At 44.8% G+C, this 25,040-nt stretch overlaps 1 protein-coding gene across 1 annotated transcript in view; it reads right to left on the reverse strand.

Annotated features, from left to right (window-relative positions):
* Nucleotides 1-25,040, reverse strand: part of CHD9 (chromodomain helicase DNA binding protein 9) — a 202,389-nt gene that overhangs the window by 164,609 nt on the left and 12,740 nt on the right. The window contains exon 3 of the mRNA XM_038753971.1: nt 940-2,556. Within this exon, the coding sequence (XP_038609899.1) occupies nt 940-2,388 (1,449 nt within the window). The 5' untranslated portion in view covers nt 2,389-2,556. The remainder of the gene's footprint in view (nt 1-939; nt 2,557-25,040) is intronic.

Here is a 25,040-nt window from a genome sequence, read left to right on the forward strand (position 1 = left end):
CGCCTCCTTCTAAATTTGATTTGTGTAGGCACTTACGGAGTCCTTAAGAGTGGTTTCCAAGAGGCTGATAAAAGTATTGTCAAAGCAAACTGAGCTGCAAGTATAAAATGGAACTCCTAAATTGTATTTTATCACATTTCCTAAACAATAACAGTTTAGCACATTAATTGTTAGGATAGCATCGAGGACCCACTTCCCAGTTTAAAAAACAGATCTGGAGTCCACCCGATGCTTAGCTATGGGAAGGTCTACCTTTACCAGAAGCTGATCTTTATCAAACAAAATGACTGAATCCAGCTGTGGTTTCACTGCAAAGACCTGGACTCTGAAAAAATTCGGTAACCTGGTGGACGTGTCTTCACGAGAGGAACGGAATGGGAGTTTGAAAGAGACAGCAGAAATGAAATCAACGGAAAATCCGTTCCCGCAATGGCACAAACGTGCGCAGACTCATTTCGAGCTACTTAGAGGGGGCTTGGAGACTTCCTATTTGCCTCAACGTGGCACGGAAGGGCTGAGAGAATTAAAGAGGCCCGATGGTTCGGCCGGGGCCGGCCTCCTCACGTGAGCCTGCTGACTGACCCGACGTGCGGATATGGTACCTTCTGGGGTGTTTTGCCCCTGACCTCTTCCTCCTCCCCCACCCCATGACACGACCTGGCCCCCCCAAGACTACCTTGAGCCCCCTCTCAGATGGATGTGCTAGCATATGCCGAGGGTAGCACGGTAGGCTTCCCGGCAACCCGGCTCCCACAGCTCGGGGACCTCTTTCGCTGGCTCAGCTGCAACAGTCTGTCTCGTCCCAGCTGGAAACATGGCCAGAACACCGTCTTCGAACAAAAACATCCGTCCCTGGGACACCCCTGCCTCACGTAGACAAGTCCCGAGGGAGTCAGCCCTCCCCCTGGCCCCAGAGGTCCCCAGATAAGAGCCACATACCTGCCGCTGTAAAGGCGCGCGATTTCGCTCATGCGAGGGCTGGTGGTTGGGAACGGAGGAGGGCCAAGAATGGGCCTGATTTTGCGAGAGGGCTCGGCCCAAGTCAGGAGCCCGGGTCGCATGCTGAGGGGCGAGCTGCCGCTCGAGCTCGTGATCCAGAGTGTGGCTCGAACTCTCCTGCCCGAATGCCGAATCGTCAAACTGAGGGAGGAGCCCCTCCTGCAGCAGGTCTTCCGGATCGAGCCCCGTGAACGGCTCGCCTTGAGACTCCACCTGATGGAGCAAGTTCTCTTCCAGGGAGGAAAACCCATTGGTCTCTACGTGATCGTCGAAGTGGCCCATCTGAGAAGCAGAGCCCACGGGGTCCGGGAAACTCATGTGCACGGGAGACAGTTTGGAACCGCTGAAGTTACTCCGAGGGTGGGCCGGATGCAACAGGGGGAAACTGTTTGAATTCAAAGAGGCGTTCGGGTTCAGGATGTGCTGGGGGGGTTCTTGCTTGGTCCCCGCTTGGCCCGGGAAGCCGCCGCCCCCGGGAAAATCGGACAGGGTGTGTGCCGGGTGGCCGGCCACCAGAGCCGTCGAGGGCTGGAGCAGGCTATTAGGAGAAATGTGGTTACCGGAATAGGAATAATGTGGAGAAAACGGTTGGGAATTGCTGACGGAGCAAGGAGTCATGTTGGGAGACTGCCCGTTGAAATTCCCTTCCTGGTGATTTCCACAGAAGTGCATGGAAGCGTTGCCCGTCTGAGAAAACTGGGGCCCGGAGAGGGGCTGCTGGGAAGCCGACGGATTCGCCATCTGAGAGGGGTGGGGGACGCCGGCTCGGTGGGCAGCGGAAACTTCCAGGAAGGTTTTTGGCTGGCTCAGCGAGTCCCGCCCCGGATGGAGGGTGTTTCGGCTTCGCTGAGCCCGGAGCGGAGGGCAAGGCGCCTGCTGCTGTTCACTGGCCTGAAACAAGGCAAAGTCGTGATGTGCCACGAAGCTTTTTTCCGGTTGCAGAGGCCGGGAGTGGCCCGACTGGTGGAAAGGCGAGCCGTTCTGACTGGGGACGCCCGTGGATGTCTGGTGACCCCACATGGGGCTGCCGTCCGCGACATCGGGAAACAGGCCGTTGGGCTGGTTCTGGGGGTGCAGCGGGGAGCAATTAAACTGAGAGTGGGGCGACAGCACGTTTTCGGCGGGGCTGCTGAAGGACCGGTTCACTTGGTGAAGTTTCAGGGAATCGAACTGATTCAACGGCTCGAAGTCGCTCATCTTGGGCTGGGACGGAACATCCTGGACAGGGTTCAGCGCGTCAATGTGCAGAGGCTCAAATTCCGCACCCAAGTTCAATTCGTCCACCAGCGAGACCGGGCCCGGCTGGACGAAGGAGTCGTCGGACAAACCTTCCAGTGTCTCGCTGAAGAGGTTGGCCTCGTCGAAGAAATCCATCATGGGATCGGTCATCTCGAAAATCCGGCAACGCTTGGAGCTGGGTTTGCTCCAAAGGGAGCAGTTTCGGCCTCTTGGGGAGCGGGCCGGCGCAGACGATCGCGAAACGTCACAAACTACTCCGAGTCATGTCCATGTCCATTGTTGCTTTGGGAGAATGGCAGGATGGGCAGGATCAACATCCTGTGAGAAAAAGAAATCAAAAGCGACAGTTTCAAACAAGGCTGAGTTAGCAAAAGATGGTCAACTAGGGGACTGTCTAGTGCTCTGCCTTTTCGATTTACTGGGAGATGCTTTAGATGGCTAAAGGATTTACAGTAAGTTGAGCAGTCATCTTGATTGGAAAAAACACGGTCGGTAGTGGAATTCACCACATTTTAGCTGTCTCGCCACCCCGAATTTCAATTCTTTAAAGATGAGAGAACTTTAAAGTCCAAGCCTCGGTGCTGTTCCAACCACTACTGCGGCAGAAGTTGCGCATCCAGTCTGCGAGCTGGAAGTTCAGGGTTAGCTCCAGTTCCTTCTACAGAGAAGGAACCCTTAATTCTATGTACCTTACCCTTAATCTACGATAAGCACGAACGCTTACGATGAGAGGACGAGTGGAAGATGATGGACTGGATAGGGATTAGGACTGAGCCTCATATGGGACAGGGATTGTGTCCAACCCTATTTGCTGTAACCACCCCAGGGCTTTGAACAGTGCCTGGCACATAGTCCACGCCTAACAAATACCACAATTAACCACGTCATTTCAGAGAACACATCTTAGAAATGAGAGTTCCTTGTCCCTCGGTATGCATATTAAGAGGATCTCACACTGGAAATGCAAAAGCTCCCAAGTAAACAAATGCAAAACAAACGAACAGGGAGGACATCACTACGAATAGAATTTATCCTTGTCTATGCACCTGATTCGTAGAGCTACTATTTATATTGGAAGGTGAAATTTTGATGGCGAACGGTTAATAGATAGGTACTTACAGGAGGTGGGGTTTTCTGCTCCTAAACCAGGTTTTCTGCTATTTTTATATGTGCCTAACGAAGTTGCATAAATCATACAATGTGTTATTCATTTTAGGTCTCCTCCAAGGTGCCCGTGAAACTAATTAAAGGGGTAAAAGCAGCTTGGTTATGGTCAAGGTAGCAGATCTGCCTATCAAGGAAACTGGCTTGGATGATAACCTTAAGGGGACCCCTTGGGCTCTGTGAAAGTAGACCATGTTTACAATACTCAGTCTCCTCCCACATTGCCAGTTCAGCTGTGTGGTCCTCTACTCCTGGAGATATTGCACATCGGCACACGTTACCTTGGATCCTGGTAGCAACTAGCGTTCTTTGCTTTTTCCTGGGAGATTTCTGTCTTGGGAATGGCTCCTAATTGGTCTTGAGGCTCTGCCTGATGGATAACTGCTACAGTTGACTATGAAATTTAACTCAATCGTATTTATTGAGATACCAAGCGCCTGGGAGAGAACAACACGGCGATATAGCAGACACATTCCCTGCCCACGTCGAGCTTTCAGTCTAGAAGACGAGTTATGTTTGCTCTGATCCACTAGTACATTGTATCTTAAATTTTTTTTCCCATCCCCTTTCTTTTCTGCTCAGGACGATTTCTTTTCCCTTTGGCTGTCCCTCAGCCCATCTGGGTTAATTAATAGACAGGCACTTTAACACAAGCTTACAGACAAAATGGTTCTTCCTACACACCTGCTTGCTCATGGAACACTGCCCATCTGGGGGCAGTTTTTGTCAACCAGGAAGAAGAACTGATGTGAAGGGCTTCTAGGCGAGATGGAGGCAGAACAAGTAATAAGTGCCTCTGAACTCATTACTTTACCTGCGTGATTCAATTCCTGTTGCCAGAAGTTTTGTCCACGCAGACTAACGGAGTTTTCCATCATAAAAACTCATTTGAAAAGGGAGTCTGCCCAAAGGCCTCTGCTTATATTGTATTTACCCACACACTTAGTACAGTTCTTGGCATACAGTACATGTTTGACATATACCACAATTATTATTATTGTTGAACTGGACTGAGAGGCTCATGGGGTAGTGGAAAAAGAATAGGTCAGGGAGTTAGGAGCCCTGAGTTCTAATCCCAGCTCCACTACTTGTCCACTGTGTGACCTTGGGCAAGTCACTTATCTGTTCTGAGCCTCGAATTCCTCACCTGTAAGATGGGGTTTAAATACCCCTCCCTGTGAGGCAGAGACTGTTTATGACCTGTTTATCTGGCATCTACCCTTGAAATAGTTCCCATGAAGCTTCAAATCTAGAGCACAAGTCAGATCAGAGTCAAGGAAGTGAAAGGATAAGGAAAAACAAAACAAAATGCGAATTACAATATAAAAGTAAGACCCAGGGAGAGACTTAAATTTCCCTGAAAAGAAAAGTTGTGCCTTGTGCACTGAAGACCTTTTTATGAGTTCAACTTGCTTCTGGATATAATAAATGCTTCTTTTACACTAATAATGGCTCTCTCTCCCCCTACACGATGCCTTCAGATTAAAGATTCCACAGTACTTCAGAAAAAGCACATTCATCTTCACGGAACTCTCACAAGATAGGTACAGTGTAGAAAACTATCGGAGAGAAATGTAATTCCTTGGGTTTGTATCCATTGCAGTCCATTCTCACAAAAGGATATCGGACATCATCAGTAAACCAGGTCTCCGACAACCTTGGGAAAAGTTTGGCTGTCCCGCTGTATTTATCAATCAGTATTTATGAAGGGCTTACATTGTAGTAAATGCTCGGAAGTATATAATATGACAGAGTAGGTAGACCAGATCCCTGCTCACAAGGAGCCTGCAGAATATTGAGACCCTAAAACAAATCAACGATGATCTGGCCAGCCACATCACAACTGAAAGAGCGTTGGCCATTTGAAAGGCCGGTTCATTCTAGACTGGAAGCTCGATGTGGGCAGGGAATATGTCTATTGTTATATTCTGCTCTCTACATTGTACAATGCTCTGTACACAGTAAGCGCTCGATTGACTGACTGATTTTCAACCTATTTCATACGGCTACGCTCAGGGCCTCAATACCTGGAAGCTGACGTCAAAAAACAATTCAAGTCCTCTGAGCAACACGAGGTCCCAGAGTCATTCATTCAGGCATCTCCCTACACAGGTTACTGTGCTTTGGCTGTGCACACATGCACGCACACATGCATGCACACACATAATGAACTTGCTTCTCCAAATCAGCAACGTGGCATCTGTTAAGCACTTAGTATGTGCCAGGCACCGTACTAAGCTCTGGGGCGGATATAAGCAATTCAGGTTGGACCCAGTCCCTGTTCCACTTGGGGCTCACAGCCTCAATCTCCATTTAGATGAGGTAACAGAGGCCCATAGAAGTGAAGTGACTGCCCCAAGGTCACACAGCAGACACGTGGCAGAGCCGGGATTAGAACCCAGATCCTTCTGACTCCCAGGGCCGTGCTCTATCCACTAGGCCACGCTGCTTCCACACACTACTTAACATCAAGTGACGCGACAGGCTGGCAGACGATGATGTCCAGGAACACATTCAGAACCCCAGAATCAAAGCCACCACTCGTCACATCGGGCCTTCATTGGGCGAGGCATGGGCAACAGTCAGGTACCCAATCGGCAAGCTCAGATGGGCTAATCCCAGAAAGGGTGGAGAAAAAAAAGCCTTAAGGACGCAACAAAACAAAACTGCAAATGGACAACTGGGAGATACATGGAGAAGATGGGTCGGCCTGGCAAGCAGCAAATGGAAATCGGGCAGAGACCGGGAACACTGAGTGCCCCACAAGGAGAGATGAATCAGGGACAGGCTTTAGGGGTAACAAACAACCAAAGCAGTCAGAGCTAATCTTTACACGTTCCTGATGGAGAAGGAATGAGCAGTCAACACTGGCTTTATTGGCCATTCAGGAGCACACTCTGTGATGTTTTGTGGCCATTAGGTGAGATAAGGTTTTCTCTCACCCAGAGTGGCAACAACCTTTTTATTTTTTTCCTTAATGATACTTGGTAAGTGCTTACAATGTGCCAGGCACTGTTCTGAGCACTGGGGTAGACACAGGGCAATCAGGTTGGACACTGAAGCAGAGAAGCAGTATGGCTTAGTGGATAGAACATTGACCTGTCAGTCAGAAGGACCTGGGTTCTAATTCCGACTCTGTCACATGTCTGCTGTGTGACCCTGGCCGAGTCACTTAACTGGTCTGGGCCTCAGTTACCTCATCTGTAAAAATACAAATGGATGAGTCGGCCAATATTAATTAGCAAGGACCTAAATATTCTGGGTTCCCTAGGTTCTTGTCTCCTCCAATTCCAAAAATGCTCAACATTTTTGCTTATTATTCTTTACTAGCTCTTCCAAAGAGGCACTCTCTACCCATTCTAACATCCCATATTCTGCCTTATTAATAACCATGGAAAAATTCATTTAAAAGTAGGGGTTCATCAAGAAGCCAAGGCTCGTGAGGAAGCCCGTGGCAACCAGAGGTACCCTCCCTTCTCCCCCACCACCATGACCATCCACACCTGCTCAGGCAGAAGTCTGACTCTCCATCATTTACAACTCGGGGAAGTTTGGAACTATCTAAACCTGGAACCAACCTACCTGGAGCAGTGAAGGGCCAGAAGACTATTCCTTCCTAGCAGCCATGCAAGGCTTTCGTGGTTACTAAATTGATATTTTTTTTTACTAAATATCCCCTATTATTTCTCTCATTTTAGGTTCTGATCCAGGGGCCAGGTGTAATATAACATACTTGTGCTTTTCCCCAGTGCTTAATACAGTAAGACAGTAAGAAAGTTCTTAACACAGTAAGAACTGAAGTATTAACAACAGTAATAATAATTAGGCCTTTCATTAAGCACTTAACTATGAGTCAAGCACTGTACTAAGCAAGGGAGTAGATACAATATGATCAGGTTGGACACAGTCCCCATCCCACATAGGCTCACAGCTTAATACCACAATTATTATTATTGGCACATTGTAAGCACTTAAATGTCATGCATAAATTGTGTGCATGTTCCTTTTTCTCTCTCTTCACTTAGATCTTTGCTATCATTTCCACTTTCTCATTATTGGTCATCATCATATTTAAAACCAGTCTTACAGTTACCCTCAACCATCAACACTCTAAAACAGGCAGGACTACATTCGGTTCAAAACGATTACAGTTGATTTTCAAAACAGATGCTGCGCCTGCTAAGGAGGAGGAGTGTTGCGTATAACTCTGGCAAACAAATGCGAATAGCAAAGCGCTGCCCACTATGAAATTCCAAACCACAACTGTCCAATGCAGTCTGAAAAAGTTGTCACATTCAGCTCAGTCAGGCAAAGCATGCCAGCTGAGAGGAAACTACCCCAAGTCAGAAGCTGGTTAAGAACAGTGAAGGGAACGGGGCCCCAAAAAGAGCCTTTGAAATAAGGAATGTGTCTGTATACTGTTAGATTCAGTCATTCATTCAATCATATTTATTGAGCGCTTACTGTGTGCACCGCACTGTACTAAGCACTTGGGAAGTACAAGTTGGCAACATATAGATACGGTCCCTACCCAACAGCGGGCTCACAATCTAGAAGATCATATTCTTCCAAATGCTTAGTACAGTGCTCTGCACACAGTAAACACTCAATCAATCAATCAATCAATCATATTTATTGAGCGCTTACTATGTGCAGAGCACTGTACTAAGCGCTTGGGAAGTACAAATTGGCAACACATAGAGACAGTCCCTACCCAACAGTGGGCTCATAGTCTAAAAGGGGGAGACAGAGAACAGAACCAAACCTACCAACAAAATAAAATAAATAGGATAGAAATGTACAAGTAAAATAAATAAATAAATAAATAAATAGAGTAATAAATATGTACAACCATATATACATATATACAGGTGCTGCGGGGAAGGGAAGGAGGTAAGATGGGGGGATGGAGAGGGGGACGAGGGGGAGAGGAGGGAAGGGGCTCAGTCTGGGAAGGCCTCCTGGAGGAGGTGAGCTCTCAGCAGGGCCTTGAAGGGAGGAAGAGAGCTAGCTTGGCGGAGGGGCAGAGGGAGGGCATTCCAGGCCCCGGGGATGACGTGGGCCGGGGGTCGACGGCGGGACAGGCGAGAACGAGGTACAGTGAGATTAGCGGTGGAGGAGCGGAGGCTGCGGGCTGGGCAGTAGAAGGAGAGAAGGGAGGTGAGGTAGGAGGGGGCGAGGTGATGGACGGCCTTGAAGCCCAGGGTGAGGAGTTTCTGCCTGATGCGCAGATTGATTGGTAGCCACTGGAGATTTTTGAGGAGGGGAGTAATATGTCCAGAGCGTTTCTGGACAAAGATAATCCGGGCAGCAGCATGAAGTATGGATTGAAGTGGAGAGAGACACGAGGATGGGAGATCAGAGAGAAGGCTAGTGCAGTAGTCCAGACGGGATAGGATGAGAGCTTGAATGAGCAGGGTAGCAGTTTGGACGGAGAGGAAAGGGTGGATCTTGGCAATGTTGCGGAGCTGAGATCGGCAGGTTTTGGTGACGGCTTGGATGTGAGGGGTGAATGAGAGAGCGGAGTCGAGGATGACACCAAGGTTGCGGGCTTGTGAGACGGGAAGGATGGTAGTGCCGTCAACAGAGATGGGAAAGTCAGGGAGAGGACAAGGTTTAATCAATACATTCGATTAAATGAAATAGCACTAACAAAGCGAAAATCCTTACAATTGGCCAAATCGGTCAGCAGTACGTACTGAACACCAACTGCGTGCTTCACCTGCTTTGGAACAAGGACTAAACTAGGTGCTTGGGCATTGAATGACTGAATATACGACAAAAATAACACACAAGAGTGTCTCCCTCAAGGAACTTACAATCAAATGTGCAAAGCAAATGATTCAGAGATATTCTGAATATTATTTCCAGAGGAAATAATAACAATTACTATTATTATGGCATTTGTTAAGCGCTTTCTATGTGCCGAGCACTGCACTAAGTGTTGGGGTAGATGGGAATCACAGTCTAAGAGGGAGCTTGTTGTGGGTAGAGAATGTGTCTACCACCTCTTTTACTGTATTCTCCCAACCACTTAATACAGTGCTCTGCACAAAGTCTTCAATAAACATAACCGATACGTTGGTAATTTAATCCCCATTTTACAGATGAAGAAGCTGAGGCCCAGAGAAGTGAAATGACTTGCCCTTATATTGTATTCTCCCAACCATTTACTACAGTGCTCTGCACACAGTAAGTCTTCAGTAAACATAACCGATAGGTTGGTAATTTAATCCTCATTTTACAGATGAAGAAGCTGAGGCCCAGAGAAGTGAAATGACTTGCCCTTATATTGTATTCTCCCAACCATTTAATACCGTGCTCTGCACACAGTAAGTCTTCAGTAAACATACCCGATAGGTTGGTAATTTAATCCCCATTTTACAGATGAAGAAACTGAGGCCCAGAGAAATGAAGTGACTTGCCCTTATATTGTATTCTCCCAACCATTTAACACAGTGCTCTGCACAAAGTAAGTATTCAGTAAACATAACTGATAGGTTGGTAATTTAATCCCCATTTTACAGATGAAGAAATGAGGCCCAGAGAAGTGAAGTGACTTGCCCAAAGTAATACGGTAGGCAAGTGGCAGAGCCGGGATGAGAACCTAAGTCCTTCCGACTCCCAGACTCTTGTTCTTTCCACTAGGTCATGCTGCTTCTGCAATAGGAAATACTGCACATTGTAAGCACTCAATAAACACAATTTATTGATTGATTGATTGATTGATAACAGGAGATCTCACACCCCTCTTTCAGGATCCTACAGTTTAGCAGGTGCTCTGCACACAGTTAAGCGCTAAATAAATATGACTGAATGAAAAGGCAAGTAGAGGCAGTTACAATGAAAGTTTTGGTCTTGGCTTGTGGGGAAAGGGGAAACGGGCTAGGTAATCAAACTTCTACTTAATGAGGAGTAAGAGCTAATGGGAAGAGGCTTTGCATGGCTATGCAATAATAATAATAATAATAATAATAATGGTATTTGTTAAGTGCTTACTATGTGCAAAGCACTGTTCTAAGCACTGGGGGGGATACAAGGTGATCAGGTTGCCCCACGTGGGGCTCACAGCCTTAATCCCCATTTTACAGATGAGGGAACTGAGGCACAGAGAAGTGAAATGACTTGTCCAAAGTCACACAGCTGACAATGGGCAGAGCCAGGATTTGAACTCCGGACCTCTGACTCCAAAGCCCGCGCTCTTTCCACTGAGCCATGCTGCTTCAGGCTAGTGAGAGCTCCAAAAATGTCCTCTCTCTCTGGACATTTCCTCCTCACCTCCCCGGCATCCTTGCCTCTCCTGGGATCCACTCTGAACCGCACCCCCGTAACGGAGCTCCTAGGCTAAGCTCAACCCAGGGCAGCGGGCCACGTGGCTTTGAACTTCCAAAGCCGGGAAGGAGAGAAGTAAGGCCCTGGAAAGTTTCCGAACTCTTTTAAGGTCATCATGGACAGGAAACATGTCTGCCAGCTCTGCTGTGCTGTACTCTCCCAAGTGCTTAGTACCGTGCTCTGCACACGCTAAGCGCTCAATAAATGACTGATTGCTTGTTTGATCGATCTCACTGTGGACAGGGAATATTGTCTACCAACTCTGCTATACTGTACTCTCCCAAACACTTAGTACCGTGCTGTGCACATGGTCAGCGCTCAATAAATACCACTCATCGAATGATCTCTATGTAGGAGGAGGGGTTCTGGATTATGGTAAAAGAACAGAAATTCCAGTGTCTCGAGACAGGATATGAAAGACTGCTCAAAGGTGAAACCTGGTACAGATGGAAGAGAGGGGTTTTGCATTTGGAAGACTTCCCCTGGTTGCAATTCATTATTCTTAACTGGAATATTACTGTGCAGGAGATAGGTTTTCTGGGGGAGATTCTTAAATTCGTTCTTTAAGATGAGTGGTTTGCTATGGTTGTGTTTGTTAGAATGAAAAGATGCTGTACTAAACTAATGCCAGAGAAATATGAACATGTGCATAACAAGTAAATGGTGGAGAAGGAGGGGCAAATAACTGCTAAATCAATCAATCGTATTTATTGAGCTCTTACTGTGTGCAGGGCACTGTACTAAGCGCTTGGGAAGTACAAGTTGGCAACATATAGAGACAGTCCCTACCCAACAGTGGGCTCACAGTCTAAAAGGGGGAGACAGAGAACAAAACCAAACATACTAACAAAATAAAATAAAATAAATGACTGATTGCTTGTTTGATCGATCTCATTGTGGACAGGGAATGTTGTCTACCAACTCTGCTATACTGTACTCTCCCAAACGCTTAGTACCGTGCTCTGCACATGGTCAGCGCTCAATAAATACCACTCATCAAATGATCTCTATGTAGGAGGAGGGGTTCTGGATTATGGTAAAAGAACAGAAACTGCAGTGTCTCGAAACAATCAATCAATCAATCAATCGTATTTATTGAGGGCTTACTGTGTGCAGAGCACTGTACTAAGCGCTTGGGAAGTCCAAGTTGGCAACATATAGAGACAGTCCCTACCCAACAGTGGGCTCACAGTCTAAAAGGGGGAGACAGAACAAAACCAAACATACTAACAAAATAAAATAAATAGAATAGATATGTACAAGTAAAATAAATAGAGTAATAAATATATACAAACATATATACATATATACAGGTGCTGTGGGGAAGGGAAGGAGGTAAGATGGGGTTCGTTGTGGCAGTTAATAATAACTGGGGCATCTGGTAAGCGCTTATTGTGTGCCAGCATTCATTCATTCATTCATTCAATCGTATTGAGCGCTAAATGTGTGCAGAGCACTGTACTAAGCGCTTGGGAAGTCCATGTTGGCAACATATAGAGACGGTCCCTACCCAACAACGGGCTCACACTTCCCAAGCACTTAGTACAGTGCTCTGCACACAGTAAGCGCTCAATAAATACGATTGATTGATTCATTGATTGATTGATAGAAGGGGGACAATTCGTTCATTCGTTCAATCCAGGCTCAGTGGAAAGAGCCCGGGCTTGGGAGTCAGGAGTCATGGGTCCTAATCCTACCTCCGCCCCATGTCAGCTGTGTGACCTTGGGCGAGTCACTTCACTTCTCTGGGCCTCAGTTCCCTCATCTGTCAAAACGGGGATGAAGACTGGGAGCCCACCGTGGGACAACCTGATCGCCCTGTAGCCTCCCCCAGCGCTCAGCACAGTGCTTGGCACATAGTAGGCGCTTAACGATGGCCACCAATTATTAGGCAGGATATGAAAGACTGCTCAAAGGTGAAACCTGGTACAGATGGAAGAGAGGGGTTTTGCATTTGGAAGACTTCCCCTGGTTGCAATTCATTATTCTTAACTGGAATATTACTGTGCAGGAGATAGGTTTTCTGGGGGAGATTCTTAAATTCGTTCTTTAAGATGAGTGGTTTGCTATGGTTGTATTTGTTAGAATGAAAAGATGCTGTACTAAACTAATGCCAGAGAAATATGAACATAGGCATAACAAGTAAATGGTGGAGAAGCAGGGGCAAATAACTGCTAAATGGCCAAGGAGGTGGAAAGAATTAAGCCAGGCACATGGGTGGTCACTCAAGTCAGCCCTGACTTGCTCCCATATTCATTCCCCTCCCAGCCCCACTGCACTTATGTACGTATATCTGAAATTTATTTATTTTATTTATCTATTTACATTAACCTCTTTCTCCCCCTCTAGACCGTAAGCTTGTTGAGGGCAGGGAAAGTGGCTGTTTATTGTTACACTGTACTCTCCCAGGTGCTCAGTACAGTGCTTTGCACACAGTTAGCACTCGATAAATATGACTGAATGAATGAATGGGGGAGCTAATTTGAAAAGGTTTCCTGGAGGAAATTTTTGAAGACGGGGCCACGGAAAATCCTAAATTCATTTTCGACTGTGTCCTATAGCGCAGTACATGGCTCAATAAATAGGGTGCTCAATAAATGTCATTACTACTACTACCTGCCCCGTTTCCTCTGGACCTGCCTGATTTCCTTTAGACCCCAGGTTTATTAGTTAATGCTTTCTTTCCAGCAAAAATGAAGACTTCCTCCACTATCCTGGGTCATTACAGGAATATTGATCATTTTAGGCAGGCACTTGTACAGGATGGCTGTTCCACTATGGGGAATTTATGCAACAATCTTTGTGGAATGCCACAGTGAGCACAGCACAGAGCAACGTTTTATCAACTTATCAATTTTCCATTCATGTCCTCCCTAATTTAGGACTTTCCTTTGTCATTTTCAACAAATATTTCTCACAAATATCACAGCAGTAAGCCTCACCTACACTATTACCTCCCGGTGCTTATCACAACTTCTTGCCGATAGGTCCTTTCCTTTAGACTGTAAGCTTCCTTGTGATGTACTCTCCCAAGTGCTTAGTGCAGTGCTCTTCACATAGTAACTGCTCAATAAATACGGCTGATTGATTGTGGACAGGGGTCATGTCTAATAATTATAATAATAATGGTATTTGTTAAGCGCTTACTATATGTCAGGCACTGTACTAAGCGCTGGGGTAAGATACACAACAGAAGATACACACTGTCTACCACAATGAAGAAGCACCATGGCCTAATGGAAAGAGAACAGGAGTCAGAGGACCTGGGTTCTCATTCTGACTCTGCCACATCTGCAGAGTGACCTTGGGCAAGTCATTTCACTTCTCTGTGCCTTGCTTACCTCCTCTGTCAAATGGGGATTGAGATTGTGAGTCCCGTGTGGGGCACAGACTGCGTCAACCTGATTAACATGTACCAACATGTACCTACCCCAGTGCTTAGAAGAGTGCTTGGCACACAGTAAGCGCTTAGCAAGTACGATAATTATTACTATTACTATCAACCCTGCTGTGTTGTACTTTCCCAAAAGCATAGTACAATACTCTGCACACAGTAACTGCTTAAATATGACTGATTAAATTCACTGACTAGGTAAAAGCCCGATTTTCAGGCTTCAACATGCAAAATGACAAGTTTCCTCACAAAAATATTCACCGGCTAATCCGACTAAATCCACTTTCACCTCTCTTTGTGCAAATGGCGTGGGGGACCTACTCAAGTGACCCACTTCCAAATGGACCTTCCCCAGAATAGTCATTTCTCTGATCCACAAACCACTTCTCTCGGCTTCCTCCCGCAAGGAGGTAAGGGCACCACATACAGAACGGCTGTAGTAATAATGTCAAAAACGTGAAAATGATAAAAGGATATCCTAAAATTTTTACCGGTTTTTGGAAAGCCCAAGGAGGTCAGATTCCACCAATAACCTTTTAGAGTCTGTGCAAGGAATCAGAAAATAACTAGAACTGGTAGACTGGCAAAGAAAAATGCAGGCTTCTTCATGTAGTATTAGATACTAAGATTGATCAAAATCAGAAATTGGCAGGGATTTCTCTAGTGTATGCCAACAACAAGCTAAACTTATTGTAATTGGTTGTGTCCTAGCATTCAATACACAAATCAGACTATGAGAAACTGAAAAGCACTCCTCCTCGACTCCAGTTGAAATCTAGGAGACAAATCATTAAGACACCAAGAGAAATCCAAATTAAGCACTTGATATAGTGATCTGAACATAGTAAGTGCTTAATAAATAGTATTACTACAACTCCTATTAGAACTACATTTTTCAGAGATTGGCTATCAGCATTTCTCCTTGACGGTCACATTTAAACAGGAATGAACTATCAAGCATCTACAACATAACGGTAAATTTCAAATGTTCATTTACCAAGAATCTCCCATACTATTATTTCTGCTACCAGAAAAAGCAACAAAAAAAACCCCAGCACTACCAGAATAAAGTTATGAAAGGAACATTCTAGTTTCTCTGGAGGTCAAAAACGATAACCTCTAAAGCATTTCAAGTCAACTGATCATAAAATGAATATACTTGGTATGAGTTAGCTAGAATAAACTGAGAAATGAATTCTACCAACTCTTCCCTAATCATTCTCCACTGGAGCAGTATCAGGATCAATGTAAAGTATTTGGGAGATGAATGTGATTTGGGCGTGTCAGGAATTTCCTACTCTATGGAATCCATGGAACAGTTTCCCTAAACCCGAGATATAAAAAAGGGCTCACAGGGAGTAGAAGAGTTGTCTGATCTGATCACATACAGAGGACATTAGAAAAACTTGGGAAAAACCACTGTGCAAGAGAAAAGCTATCATTTTTTCCAACTTGAATCCTGCCACAAAACTAAAACGAAGAATTTTTTGCAAATAAGTAGCAGCCTATTAAGAGGGACCAAAATATTTCTAAGTGACATTTCATCCAAAAGAAGAAAAAAAAACACTTCAAAATATTATTATTATTAATAATAATAAAATTAATGGTACTTAAGCGCTTACTATGTGCCAGGCACTGCACTAAGCCCTGAGGTGGATACAAGCAAATCGGGATGGACACAGTCCCTGTCCCACGTTAGTCTCATGGTCTCAATTCCCGTTTTACGGATGAGGTAACTGAGGCACAGAAAGTGAAGTGATCTGCCTAAAGTCACACAGCAAACAGGTGGCGGAGCCTGGATTAGAACCCATGACCTCCTGACTGCAAGGCCCAGGCTCTATCCACTGTGCCATGCTGCTTCAGAAGAAATTTGACAAACACACTGGGCTGCAAATGCCTGAAATCTACATGATGTTCTAACAATTTTGTGACTAGAGGACTTAAATCATTCAATCAATCAATCATATTTAGTGAGCACTCACTGTGTGCAGAGTATTATACTATGCACTTGGGGGAGGTACAATATAACAGAGTTGGTAGACATGTCCCCTGCCCACAACAATCTTACAGGTTACAGAGGGAGACAGATATTAATATAAATAAATGACAGATATGTACATTATTGCTGTAAGGTTGAGGGAGGGTGAATAAAGGGTTGCAAATCCAACTGCAAAGGGCCATGCATTAGAAAGACGGAGTAGAGGAAATAAAGGTTTGGTCAGGGAAGGCCTCTGGAAGGAGATGTGATTTGAATAAAGTTTTGCAGGTGGAGAGAGCCACGGTCTGTCATCATCATCAATCGTATTTATTGAGCGCTTACTATGTGCAGAGCACTGTACTAAGCGCTTGGGAAGTACAAATTGGCAACATATAGAGACAGTCCCTACCCAACAGTGGGCTCACAGATATGAAGGGGGAAGGAAAACAAAATTTAAAGTTCCTCAAGTACAACCCACTTTTCCACCACCATGACCCTCACAAGAACATTATGTTCTATGGGAAGCAGTGTGGTCTAGTAGAAAGAGCTCAGACCTAGGAGTCGGAGGACCTGGGTTCTAATTTGCCATATGCCTGCTGCAATGGTCTTAGCCCAGTCATTTAACGTCTCAGTTTCCTCAGCTTCAAAATGGGAATTAAATACCTATTCTCCAATCAAGCATATTTATTGAGCACTTACTGTGTGTAGAGCATTAAGCACTTGGGAGGGTGCAATACAGGAAAGTTGGTAGACACGTTCCCTGCCCACAACAAATTCTCCTTCCTACTAAGACTGTGAACCTGATGAAGGGATCAGGGAGTTTCCCACCTGATTATATTGTATCCATCCCAGTATTTAGTATAGCACTTGGCTCATAGTAAGCACTTAAATACTATTATTATTACTATATGGAGATGGAGAACTACCAGCATCTTCCCCATAAAAAACCCTTATTCATGGGAAAACAGTTACTGACTCATCCTTTTCCAGGCTAGACAAGCTCATTTCTTCCTTTTTTCTCTTCAATGATATTTGTTATATTTGCCAGACACTGTACTAAGCACTGGGGCAAACACAAAATAATCAGGTTGGACAAAGTCCATTTCTCATATGGGGCTCACCATCTTAATTCCCCACTTCACAGATGAAGTAACTGAGGCCCAGAAAAGTAAAGTGACCGCCCAAGGTCACACAGCAGACAAATGGCAAAGCCAGGATTTCCTTTAACTTTTCCACAATTACTCTCTTTTCCATCCCTTTAATCAATCTGGCTATCCTGCATGCTTTTTCAAAAATGCAGCCATCAAAACCAGGCCAAATTCGGAACTCTAATAAAGATCTGACCGATACAGGGCATTTAGTGAAAAGAGTGTTTCCCAGCTCTTGGATAACATACTTGTTCTAAGAGATACTGGATTTTAAGAATAGCAGTTCCTTGCTGTCTCAGGTTCAGCTTGTGATTCCTTGGCCTGGCTGCTCTTTTTCCCTATACTGTGCTTGCGTTTTTGTCCCTCAATAACCTTATCTTCTAGACTGTAAGCTCGTTATGGGCGAGTATCGTACCTATCAACTCTGTTGTATCCTACTCTCCCAAGTGTTTAGTATAGTGCTCTGCACACAGTAGGCACTCAATAAATACGGTTGATTAGGGAATGGATATTATATTAATTTAATATAAATCGACTTAATATAATTTAATATAAATTAGGTATTCAATTGGTATTTTCTTTAATGAACTTACTATTCTGAACTTGCCCCTTTTGACTCTCATCCTTCTCTCTGTCGGCCAGTTTAGACAAACTTACCAAGAGGGCTCACTGTACTAAGCACTTGGGAGAGTACAATACAACGGAGTTAGCAGACATGTTCCCTGCCCACCAGGAGTCTAGACAGGGTGACCAATGTTAAAATTTAAATATATATAATAATAATAATAATAATAGTATTTGTTAAGTGCTTACTATGTGCTAAGCACTGTTTGAAGTGCTGGGGGAGATACAAGGTAATCAGGCTGTCCCATGTGGGGCTCACAGTCTTAATCACCATTTTACAGATGAGGTAACTGAGGCACAGAGAAGTGAAGTGACTGGCTCAAAGTCACACAGCTGATAAGTGGCAGAGGTAGGATCAGAACCCACAACCTCTGACTCCCAAGCCCATGCTCTTTCCACTATAAGTGCTGTGGGGTTGTGGGTGGGGCAAATATCAAATGCCCAGTGGTCACCTATCCAAACGCACAGATGACACAGAATGTGGTGTTACCTGAAAAGTTAATGAGCTTTCTCTTGATTCCTTCATGCAGGTCAGTGAAAGCAGAACCAGCCCAAGGACCCACCTCTGTGGAATATAATTCACTGGGAGTACAACCCCCAAGACAAATGGGGCCCAACCTGCTCAAAACTCTACCTTCCTACCCAATTCTAAATAGAGTACATCTATTGCTACTCTCTCTCCTGAATTACAGGGAAAAATTAAACTATCGCAGCTTGTCTTGTTCTTCATAATATCATGTTGGTGGCTTCTTAGCAGACCCAATTCTCTGAGAACAAAACGATTGTGCTCTTGCAAAATCCCACGTAAGAAAACAAACTCTCACTGCAAACTCATTAGGGGTAGGGAACATGTCTGCTAATTCTGTTGTATTGCACTCTCCCAAGCGCTTAAAACAGTGCTCTGCACGGAGTAAGCGCTCAATAAATACCACTGCTTGAAGTACTCAGTGGGTTGAGGCCACACACATGTACACAAACCACTTCTCCCAACAGTGCCACTCCATATCCAAACAGGCTCACATTGTCAGAACATTCCCTATTCCCCTAATTAGCATTCTATTCAAAATGTGACGTGAATACATATCATGGCTCTGAATGTATTTATAACTGTGACATTTGTTAAGCATTTACTATGTGCCAAGCACTGTATTCAGCACTGAAGTAGATAATCAGACCCCACATGGGGCGCAGTCAAGGTAGAAGGGAGAACGGATACTCAATCCCCATTTTGCAGATGTGATAGCTGAGGCACAGGGAAGTGACTTGCCCAAGGTCACACAGCAGGTATGTGGTAGAGCTGGAATTAGAGCTCAGATCCTCTGACTCTCAGGCCTGTGCTCTTTCTACTAGGCTATGCTGTTTCCCATGGCCTAATGGAAAGAAGTATTATTAATAACATGTGTTAATCACTTACTACCTGCCAAGCACTGTATGAGAAGGTATAGTCAGATTTGACACAATCCAAAACTTTTTTGAAAATGGCATTTGTTGAGTCCTTACCATGCGTGAAATAGCTTGATAAACACTGGGGAAGATGCAAGCTATTCAGACTGGACACGGTTCCTGTCTCATATGTGGCTCACAGAATATATACTGAGCAGTGGATAAATGGAGAAGATGGACACAAAATGATTTCCCCTCCATGCCTTGGGGGTTTCCGGTCTCCCAGAGTTCTCTAAAACAATGGAGATTGACTCTTGTAGTAAAGTGCCAATTCCGTTGGTCATGTTCTACTGTCTACTCGAGACTGTATGCTTGCTGTTGGTCTACCAACTCAGAGTGCAGTCTCCCAAGCACTTAGTACAGTGGTCTGCACACAGTAAGAGCTCCATAAATACCATTGACTGATTGATTATAGAGCCTGTAGGTGAGGAGAACACATCCAATTTCGATTAGGTACCCTTAACTATTTGTTTCCCTATTCTGATTTCCCAAGAAGCCAAATGGCGCTTCCTCTCATTAACTGATCAGTTAGAAACGAGAAACAAAACAAACAGCTTTTGTCCTCCAGTGGTCACCTACCAGTCTTTCATGCCCATCTAATCCAATCATAGTTACTGAGCACTTACTCTGTGCAAAGCACTGTACTAAGCTCATCAGAGAGTACAACAGACACATTCCTCCCCACAATGAGCTCAGGGTCTAGCGGGAGAGACAGACATTAATATCATCATCATCAATCATATTTATTGAGCACTTACTGTGTGCAGAGCACTGTACTAAGCGCTTGGGAAGTACAAGTTGGCAACATATAGAGACAGTCCCTACCCAACAGTGGGCTCACAGTCTAAAATACACATAATATATACATACATAATAATATACATAAATAAATTACAGATCTATACATGTGTACATGTGTGCTGTGGGGGTGGGAGGGAGGATGAGCAAAGGAAGCAAGTCAGGGTGATGCAAAAAGAAATGGGAGGAGAGGAGGGCTTAGTCAGGGAAGGCTTCTTGGAGGAGATGTGCCTTCAATAAGGCTTTGAAGTGGGGAAGAGCAATTATCTGTCTAATATGAGGAGCGAGGGCATTCCAGGCCAGGGGTAGGATGTGGGCGAGAGGTCGGGAGAGGGCATGAAGAGAGACTGCCAGGAGGGTTAACATTTAAATGATCCAAAAATAAAGTGGAAAGGTGTTGCTAATCCCACATTTGAGGAGGTGGTTCCCATATGGTGACTGAGTCAGTGAATTCTTAAAGACTAACAGTGATGGAATCCAAGCACAATCTGAAAAAAGGGAATCTTTTGAGCAAAGTTCAAACTCTAGACTGCAAGCTCTCTGTGGGCAGGAGACACGTCTACCAACTCAGCTGTACTGTACCCTCCCAAACACTTAGTAATGGTCACAGTAAGAGCTCAAATACTTTCGATGACAAAGCTCCATGCGAATGGATCCTATGCAGAAAGTTGGGGAAAATTGAGGTTATCTGCGCAGTCTGAGAAAAGGGAGCAATACTGCCTACTGAGTGTACTGGCAATCAGAAGGAAAAGGAGCTGAGAGTTGTAAGAACACGTGCAGAGAGGATTTTAGCTCTGTATTTATTTCATGTGGCACAGATTTGTTCCTGGGGAAACGCTACCATTCTGTTGGAGAGGTGGGTGCCACCTGCTACCTTTCTAGTATTTAGGCAAGAGTAGGTCTGTTTCTGGGCCTGCAAGCCTGTCTATTTGTAGAACGGCCCGCTTCTTTGGAAACTTCTGCCTTCGTCGATTTTTCCTGCTGAGGTCCCAAACCTGTTAAAATCTGTTTTCTTCAAGCTTATTTTTCCCCACCTTTCTAGTTTCCCTTTCTTTCCTTAGAATCTTAAACATGACAACTTTGTGTTCGCTTCCACAGAGGTTATCACCCACCTCTAGATCCTCAACTCCCCACTGGTAAAATAATCTGAGAAGGGTATATGCCCAGATTTGAGTGTTTTTTTTTTTAATTCTGAACCAAGACATTGACTGCAATGCAATCCAAAAATCTGTTTAACAATCTGTTTTACTGAATTATTTACTCAGCGGATATGGAAAGTTAAAAGTCCCCAATCAACAACAGATTCCGACTTAGAGCCATTTAAGCGAATTTACGAAATTCCTGATCCACTTTCCCTTCCTGGTTAGAAAGCTTACAACAAACTCCCACCGGGCTGTCATCCTCCATTCTTTCTCCCCTTCTCCCTGACCTAAGCACTACCTTGCCTGCTGAGGAAGTGCAAATATGTCTGATGTATGGAGCCACATGGCCTAATGGACCAAACACAATCCTAGGAGTCATGAATCCCAAGTTCTACTCCAAACTCTGCCACTATTTGGCTGTGTGATCTCGGGCCAAATCTCCAAACCTTTCTTTATCTCAGTTTCCTCATCTGTAAAATAGGAGTAATATTTCCTGCCTCTCCTTACGCTCAGGTATGATGTGAGGATAAAATGAGATCACTAAAGTCCTTGTGGGCAAGGATGGCATCTATCAATTCTATTGTCCTGTACATTCTCAATCAGTACAGTACTCGGCACATAGTAAGCACTCAAATATCACTGTTTGATTGATCACTGATGTGAAAGCCCTTTGGAAAAATAGAAGAACTCTGAAAATTCAGGTTTCATGAACACTACTTCCCTTTGTCTTCCCACCTAAATACTTACAAGTTTTCTGTAGATGAACTAAATCAACCCTAGATTTCAGGAAGCCCATGAAGAATGTTAATCCCTCTTACCCTTCTTTCTTTGTGGGAAGCAGCATGGCCCAGGGGAAAGAACACAGGCCTGGAAGTCAGAGGATCTGGGTTCAAATCTCAACTCTGCCATTTATCTGCTCTGTGAACTGGGACAAGTCAATTCACTTCTTTGTGCCTCAATTCCCTCATCTGCAAAATGGGGATTCAATACCTGTTCATCCTCCTAGGCTATGAGCCCTGATTATTTTGTATCTACCCCCAGTGTTTAGTATGGTGCTTGGGACAGAGTAAGCGCTTAACAAACCCCATAATTATTATTTTTTCACCTCTTCTTCTGTCCTTACTCTTCCCTTTTACTTTCTTTTCCCTCAAATCCATCGAATTAACTTCTTCTTAATTTGTGTATCCCATGAGAGATGCTTCCACCCTCCAAGAGGAGGAGAGCTGGTAACTAGCAATCAATCCACAGTATTTACTGGTCGCTTTCTGTGGGGAGAGCACTGAACCAGGTGCTTGGGAGAATATAATACAAGAGTTGGCACACCCAATCCCTGGCCTCATTCATCCTCCTGCCCATCCCCATACCACCTATGTGCATATCTGTAATTTATTTATTTATTTATATTAATATCTGTCTCCCTCTCTAGACTGTGAGCTCATTGTGGGCAGGAATGTGTCTTTCTTGCTACACTGTACTCTCCCAAGTGCTTAGTACAGTGCTGTGCACACAGTAAGCGCTTAATAAACAATAACAATAAACAATAGAGAAGCAGCGTGGCTCAGTGGAAAGAGCACGGGCTTTGGAGTCAGAGGTCATGGGTTTGAATCCTGGCTCTGCCACGTGTCTGCTGTGTGACCTTGGGCAAGTCACTTCACTTCTCTGAGCCTCAGTTACCTCATCTGTAAAATGGGGATTAAGACTGTGAGCCCCACATGGGACAACGTGATCACTCTGTATCCCCCCCAGCGCTTAGAACGGTGCTTTGCACATAGTAAGCGCTTAACAAATGCCAACATTATTATTATTATTATTATTAATAAACACGACTGACTGAATGAAGGAGCTTACAACCTAGCAATGTTTCCTTCCCCACGTGATTGGCCATGGGAAAGCAACATGGCTTAATGGCAAAAGCATGGATTTAGGAGCCAGAGGACGTGGGTTCTAATCCCTGCTTTGCCAGTCGTCCGCTGTGTCACCATGGGCAAGTCACTTCACTTTTCCGTGCCACAATTACCCCATCTGTAAAGTGGGGTTAAGACAGTGAGCCCCATGTGGGGCACGGACTGTGCCCAACCTGATTGGTTTGTATCTACCCCAGTGCTTAGAACAGTGCTTGGCACAAAGGAAGTGCTTAACAAATACCATAATCGTTATTATTCTCATTGGGCTGCTCAGGGCACAGCCCGGAGTCCAGAGCGGGTGAGGATGCGGTGGAGGCTGTGAGAATCACCTGGCCATTCTTCCCCTCTGAACTGTGCAATCCTTGCAGAGGCGAGGGTTCTAATTTTAGTAGAAGTCCAAGCTTCTCTCCATGAAGGAGGCCATACGGTGCAGCAGAGGAGCTGGAGGCAGGCCAAAAGAGCCCCTTATGGGAGTGAACGGGAGCTCGGCCAGACCAAAGAGTCCTCATGGTTGGGGTGGAAGACCTCCTTGTAGGGAGATTTATTTTGTGTGTGTGTGTGTTTTCCCCATTGCTATTTGGAGGCTCCATTCCACCGCATTAAAGAGGGACCAGCAAGAAGTTTCTTGAAATGTGGGCAAAAACTGACTCCATTACTAACCTTGATTTGCCCGGCTTGTGTGTGACTCAAAATGTGAACAGAAGGGAGAAACTATGTCTGGACACGGTTCAGAGTTCTAAAAGTTCAGGCCGCAGTAGGAACAGATGCAAAACAACCCTTAAAATCCCTCGGGGAGAGAAGGCGGGAGAATCGGGAGCCACTCCGAAGATCTTTGGAAAAAAGCCGCTCCACCCATTTTCTTCCAAGCTTCCAGAATTTCTTCCCAGAGTTTTAAACACTTTATGCCTGACATTCTAATGCTTATTTCCATCCTTTAAAGTACATGGAAGTTAAAATAGGAATGAGTAAAATAGAAAAACCAAAAACTGAAAAAGCTTTTGTGAATTGCACAATGGGTGCTGTACAAAGTCTCCAGGTCCAATAAATGGAAAACTCCAATCTTTGGTGCCCAGCAGAAAAAAAAAAAAGATAAAAGACACTGAAGTAACATGGCTTAGTAGACAGAGCACAGACCTAGGAGTCAGATGGACCTGGTCTAATCCCGGCTCTGCCACATGTCTGTGTGATCTTGGACAAGTTATTTTCCTTTTCTGGGCCTCAGTTACCTCATCTGTAAAATGGGGATTGAGTATGAGCTCAATGTGGGATAGGGACTGTGTCCAACCTGATTAACTTCATTCATTCAATCATATTTATTGAGCGCTTACTGTGTGCAGAGCACTGTACTAAGTGATTGGGAAGTACAAGCTGGCAACATATAGAGAGGGTCCCTACCCAACAAAGGGCTCACAGTCTAGAAGGGGGATACAGACAACAGAACATCCAGTGCTTTGAACAGTGCTTGGCACATAATATGCACTTAACAAGTATCACATTACTAATAATAATAATATTATCATGAACTCAAGGCCGGAATTAGTTCTTGCCGTACCTGTGGCTTGAGCTGAGAGGGTAGTGGCTAAAAGCAGGCTGGACTTGGCCATGAGAAGCCAATAGGCTCCTCACAGTCAAGGAAAGGCTTCCTTTCACCTAGTTAGGTTGGCTTCTATTATATTATATAGAAGGATATATATAATATATTATATATATATTATATTGTTCTCTCCCAACTGCTTGCTTTGCACATAGTAAGTGCTTAACAAATGCCATCATTATTATTATTATTACAGTGCTCTGCACACAGTAAGCGCTCAATAAATATCACTGATGGATTGATTGGGGGAACGACTGTGGCTCTGGGTAGCTGCTTCTACT

Source organism: Tachyglossus aculeatus, chromosome 11 (genome assembly GCF_015852505.1).
Source record: "Tachyglossus aculeatus isolate mTacAcu1 chromosome 11, mTacAcu1.pri, whole genome shotgun sequence".
Lineage (NCBI taxonomy): Eukaryota > Metazoa > Chordata > Mammalia > Monotremata > Tachyglossidae > Tachyglossus > Tachyglossus aculeatus.